General features: G+C 62.7%; 1 protein-coding gene across 2 annotated transcripts; it reads right to left on the bottom strand.

Annotated features, from left to right (window-relative positions):
• Positions 1-775: 775 nt before the first annotated feature.
• LOC102153922 (ral guanine nucleotide dissociation stimulator-like) lies at positions 776-5,018 on the bottom strand. Of its 2 annotated transcripts, XM_038589602.1 has the most exons (6): positions 4,815-5,018; positions 4,317-4,427; positions 3,521-3,714; positions 2,863-2,922; positions 1,775-1,968; positions 776-1,536 (listed from the first exon to the last, which is right to left on the bottom strand). In XM_038589602.1, the coding sequence occupies exons 1-6, from the start codon at positions 4,950-4,952 to the stop codon at positions 1,028-1,030; spliced, it is 1,206 nt and encodes a 401-aa protein (XP_038445530.1). In that variant the 5' UTR covers positions 4,953-5,018; the 3' UTR covers positions 776-1,027. The 2 variants fall into 2 exon arrangements, with proteins under 2 accessions (XP_038445530.1, XP_038445531.1); XM_038589603.1 differs by lacking the exon at positions 4,317-4,427.
• Positions 5,019-5,281: the final 263 nt, after the last annotated feature.

The raw sequence follows: 5,281 nt of genomic DNA, 5'->3' as shown, positions 1-5,281 counted from the left end.
ATTGTATTCGAAATTTTGTAACTCTGTGGGAGAGAGGACTGTTTCTGATTTTTAGTATTGAGGTGAGTTTTTCCTTCTAGTCAGTTTGCTCAGTGCAGAGTGGCCAACAACATGTTGTACTGGAAAAAGGAGAAAAAGGGGGAAAAAAAAGAAGAAATAAAAAAGAATAAAAAAGGGGGTGGGGAAACAACAGAAACAAACAGAAAAGAAAAAACAAGGGGAGTATCCTCTGATTCCATATACTGTAAATCCCTTGACTTCCCCTGGAACTTTCCAGGCTGCTTGGTCAATAACTTGCTTTTCCTCTGACCTTCGAGCTGGTCTTCTGGGGGAGGGGCCTGCTGTGCTGATTCTCAGGTGTGTGCACCTGGGGGAGCTGCCCAGCCCTCTACCAGGTCTACAATTCAGTGGGATTCTTTATCCTGTGAGGCCCCTGCTCAGGCCAAGGTACAGGGTGACACCAGGAGGGACAACCACAGTAGCGGCGGCCAGCTGTCCAGCTCTGGAGTCAGCTCCCACAGTAACTACTGCAGCTCCCAATGTGCAGGGGTCTGGGTGCTCCAGGGTAGGGGCACGATCTGCACAGCTCGGGGCCACCCGGCGGCAGGAGAGACCTGGCTGTCCTTTGTCCTCCCGGCCTCTGCCTGTGCTGGGGAAGCCCCAGATCCTCGGCTGTGTCTCCCAGTGCCCTGGGCTCTGGGGCCTCTGACACTGTGAATGGACCTAAAGTACCACGATGTGTAATTTAAAAGCATCAGAGTCAATTTTGTGTGAAGTTAACTTATCCTTTATTGCAATAAAACTCTATAAGCTATTATACAGGTTAAAGAAAAACTCAAAAAATAGAAACAGTGAAATAACAGGGGAGGGCAAGCCTCTGTTGGGCTGTAGCCATCACGAGCCCCGCGGTGGGAGCTGGGGCGGGCCCCCGAGGTGGTCAGGGGGCTGCTAACGGATCGAAGCAGGTTGTTCCAGAGGCAGGTTGCAGGTCTGGCCCTCTGGGGACCCCGATTGCAGGCACCAGGGCCTACTCTTCCGGGGTGGCCATGGGAGCAGGTGGCTCCTCCTCATAGGGGCAGGGAAACATAGGTTCGACCAGCACGTGCACCACCTTCACCTCAGGAGCCAGCATCTCTGCCTTGACCAAGTCCTCATCTCCAGCAGCCACTATCCCTTCAGACCCGGAACCTTCCCCAGGCTCCACAGTTGGAGCTGGGGCGGGCTCCTCGGGTGGTTCAACAGGTTGCTCCATCCCCGAGGCCAGTTGCTCCATCAAGTTAGGAGGTGGCTGGGGCACATCCACGACCTCGAGAGCAGGGGGTGGTGCCTGCTCCTCTTCCAGGGCTCCCAGGGGTGCAGGGGGCTCCTGCAGGGCAGCAGTGACCACTATCTGCAGGGGCTTTGCCTCCCCAGCAGGCGGCTCATCGCAGGCCAAGCCCTCAGCCCCAGCAGCCAGGCCCCACGGGGCAGCAGGCCCCACGGTTGGAGCTGGGGTGCATTCCAGAGTGGGTTCAGGGTGTTTTCCTCGGGCCGAAGCTGTAGATCCAAGAAGACAAAGTATCACCACCAGGACAGACTGTCCACGTCCCTCCCAAATCAAGGCCACTCTTCCCGCCACTCGATGTGTGTGAGGGCAAGAGCCCTGGGAGGTGTCCCCAGGCTGCAGCCCGTGGGGTGGGGTGTGAGCCCACCCCATGCTCCTGGTCCAGCAGCAAGGAGGCTGGATCTGCGGCCCCCCCCCATCCCCAGCTCGGCCACCCCCAGTCCTCCTCAACCCCAGCCTCTCGCTCTGCTGCATGGAGGCGTCTGAATTGCCTCAGGTGACGCAGGGCCCGGAGATGCGCATCTGTGCCTGGCATGTGCTGTCTTAACAATTCCAGGAGTTTTATAAGGGAGGGAAATTCTGGGAACTGATGAAAGTCGTCCCCATAATAATTCAGCCATATTTCCATCATGAAGGACATGGCCCTGGGGAGGGACAGGCGGGAACAGGCATCAGAAGACAGGGCTCTGTCACATGCAGGTGTCCCGGGGAAGCCCTGCAGGACCCGGCCTTCCGCGCAGGGTGTCGGAGACCAGTCCTGCTCCTCGTCCCCCCTGCCACCTGGTGGTCCTGCCTGCCACAGGCCTGCTCCCCGAGGAGGGGCTGGGATGCAACCTCTGTGTGGGGAGCCCAGGCCCAGCGGGGTGACCATCAGCGTCTCTCCTGGGGAAGCAGGGCTCCCTCCTCAGCCTGGTCCCTGCCCACCTGCCCCTTAAGTCCACCGGCAGGCATCAGGGGACGGGGGGCGTCTGGCCTGTCATTGCCCTCACTGCACACACTGTTGCTCTGGGAAGCTCCAAGGCAGGAGGGCTCGGGCTCTGTGTCCTGCCAGGCCTTGCCAGGAGCCGCCCGGGACTGCCACCTTCCTTCCTGTGTCTCTGTGCTGCCTCCCTCCCGAGGGGCCCCCGGGGGTGTCCTTCCACTGACTCTAATCTCCCTTCTCCCACGGGGCGGGGGCCGCCTGGTCCGGGAGCCCTCACCGGCCCTCCTGAGCATCTGCTGTTCCCCCGGGTCCAGGTGCCACCAGACTGGGGAGTACGATGCTCCCCACCCCCTCTGCTCTGGGCTCCAGGTGTGGGGCAGAGAGAGGGTTGGGGGGGCATGGAGAAGGTCTCCCTGAGGGGTCTCAGTGCCTCCCACCAAGCCCACACCCCATCCACCGCTCTCCTTTGCTCTTTTCCAGAAGGGGCATTAGACCTTTTCCCTGTCACGGGAATTGCAGATGTGTGGGGTGAGGGGGCAGGCCCCCACCGCCCCACAGCCCCTTCGCTGCCCTCCAGGAGAGGGAAGGCCCTCCTGCAGGAGCCGGAGTCACTCACAGTTTCCAGCACTGCAGGACCACATCGTTGTTACCCCACGCATCTGCGATGCACCCATACCTAGAGGAGAGCAGGGACATCCCATGAATCGTCCTGTGGACGCGACCTCTCATCATAGGGGCTTCACCCTCTGACCCCGACTAGGCCTTGCCCCGGGGGCAGTCAGCTTTGTGCCCCGGGGGCAGTCAGCTTTGTGCGTGGGGCCACGGGCAGCTCCCGGAGAAGTGCCCGCACCTGCTGGGGCCTCCTGAAGGCTTGAGCATGAAAGGGCTCTGGCCAGGCCCATGGCCCATATCTTAGTGGGCTTGGGGGGTCCCGGGGTTTCCCTGTCTGGCTGCCCCAGGACACAGACCCCCGATGGACTCTCAAACCTCCCTTTCAATGGGGAAACAGGCCGCTCAGGACCCTGGTGATGGGGGGGGCAGGGAGGAGGCACAGGCCTGGTCACGGGGAGGAGGACGGCTGCTGAGCACAGGCACAGCCCCTCTGGCCGACCCGCCACAGGCCAGGCCCCGGGGCTGCCCTCCAGGACCTCAATAGGCCCTGGGGGACCCTGCTCCAGGCGGGGGAGCAGCCCGAGGCCGGGAAGCTCACACCATCCCCAGCCTCCCCAGCAGCAGGTGGCCCAGCCCTGGGCTGCGGAGGGGCAGGTGCTCACTCGGTGAACAGCAGGTCCAGCACCTCGTCCGTGGTGGCGAATGTACGATAATCCTCTAAAAAGCTGAAGATGTAGATGACGTCCCTGCGCTGCAAGGCGAGCAGCAGTTGTCGGACTTTGTACTCCAGCAGCTCCGTCCGGGTGAGCTTGGTCAGGACGATCTGATGCCCCTTCCCGGCCGCGGCCCCTGCACCCTGAGGTGGGACAGAGGGGACGAGCAGCCTGCAGGGAGCCGCCAGGAGACCTGGGATCCCGCCCCGGCAGGCCCTGCGCTGGGGCCCCGTGGGCTTGAGGAGCTGGGGCTCCCTCTCCCGCTCAAGCTCCCTGCCTGTCTCTTACACAAACAGGACCAACTATGCAATAAAGAAACAATCTCAGAGGATAAATGTTCAAAATATTTGGATCATTACAAGGACCTCCAGAGACACAGAGAGAGTGACCGAGAGAGGCAGCCACACAGACAGAGGGAGAAGCAGCCCGTGCAGAGAGCCCAGGCAGGGCTCGATCCCGGGCCTCGGAGATCAGGCCTGGGGGAAGGCAGGTGCTAACCCCCGGGGGACCAGGCCTCCCCTGAGGGCTCTATTCTGATGTTCCCACACATCTGTGCGCAGGGACTCTGCATCTGGCCCAGGCAGGGGCAGGGCCATGGGGGCAGGTGTGGGGAGGGGGGGATCCAGACTCATGTGGGAGCAGGAGTGTCGGGGGGCCCAGGGGGTAGCAGGCTGGCTTCTAGGACCCGGGGTCCTTCCTGCCGCATCGGGGCCCGGGTGTCGGGGGGCCCAGCCCCTGCACTCACCCTGAGCCCGCGCTGGCCTCCATTAGCTGCGCAGGGCACCTCCCTGCTCCTGGAGGCTGTGGGGCAGACGACCCCTTCGTCCTGCTCGCGCCCCACGACCCGGGTGGAGCTCTGTGGAGACAGTGCCCGGCAGCCAGGCAGGAGGCCTCAGCGCCCGGTCTGGCCCCCTCGGCTGGGCCGCACCCCCAGCTGCCTCTACCCAGACACCCCACAGTGCAGGCGGCACCCACCGCCCCTGGGAACAGCAAAGGGATGTGGCTGCAGGGCCTCGGAGTGACTCTGGGGCGGGTAGAGGACCTCAGGAACCCTGTTTCCCCCCTGCCCACCTTGACATCAGGGTGACCCTGAAGGGATCCCCGGGGAATGTGCCGCCCTGCAGCGTCCCCCAGCCTGGATGGGACCTGCCCACACATCCCTGGTTCCCTGAACCTGAGGAGGAGGGGATGAGGCTCCCAGGATGGTGGCACTGGGGGCCTGGCCTGGCCTGCGCTGTGTTACCTGACGGCGCCTCCTGATCACCGCCCTGACACCTTGGTACCTATGCTGGAGCCACTGCCTACAGCATAGGAACAAGCCGCACCCCTGGGGTTCCTGGGAGCCAGAGCCCCCAGACGTGGGCCGGCAGCAAGAGAACATCTTCTAGTAGCAGATGTCTCCAGCCAAGTGAGCCTGAGCTGGGGCTGCACTGGATGCGGGTGCCTGGTTACGGGGGTTCCCTGTTCTGTTGGGCTCTGTGACACGGCAGTGACCTCACTTCCTGGGACCCCCTCCCTGACCCACTCCTGGAGGAAGCTGCAGGGGCAGCGCTCGTGCTGCCGACGCCCCCCCCTCCCTGCAGGCGATGGCCTGTGCACACAGTGACACAACCACACCCCTGTCCACAGGCCCCAGGGAAGGACTGTGTGCACCCAGGGCCCCAGCTTGGACACACACCTGGGTTCAGACATGACTGTCCAGTCTTCCCC

The sequence above is a fragment of the Canis lupus genome, unplaced genomic scaffold, assembly GCF_011100685.1.
Source record: "Canis lupus familiaris isolate Mischka breed German Shepherd unplaced genomic scaffold, alternate assembly UU_Cfam_GSD_1.0 chrUn_S417H577, whole genome shotgun sequence".
NCBI classification, from domain to species: domain Eukaryota; kingdom Metazoa; phylum Chordata; class Mammalia; order Carnivora; family Canidae; genus Canis; species Canis lupus.
Note: the sequence above shows the minus strand (reverse complement) of the source record. Positions and strands in the feature narration are given on the sequence as shown.

Coding starts and splice junctions, on each gene's coding strand:
- LOC102153922 (XM_038589602.1), bottom strand. CDS start 4,952: ATGTTCTCTTGCTGCCGGCCCACGTCTGGGGGCTCTGGCTCCCAGGAA. Junction 1,969..2,862: donor GTCCTGCAGTGCTGGAAACT/GTGAGTGACTCC, acceptor GTCCCTCCCCAG/GGCCATGTCCTTCATGATGG. Junction 1,537..1,774: donor AGCAGAGCGAGAGGCTGGGG/TTGAGGAGGACT, acceptor TTGGATCTACAG/CTTCGGCCCGAGGAAAACAC.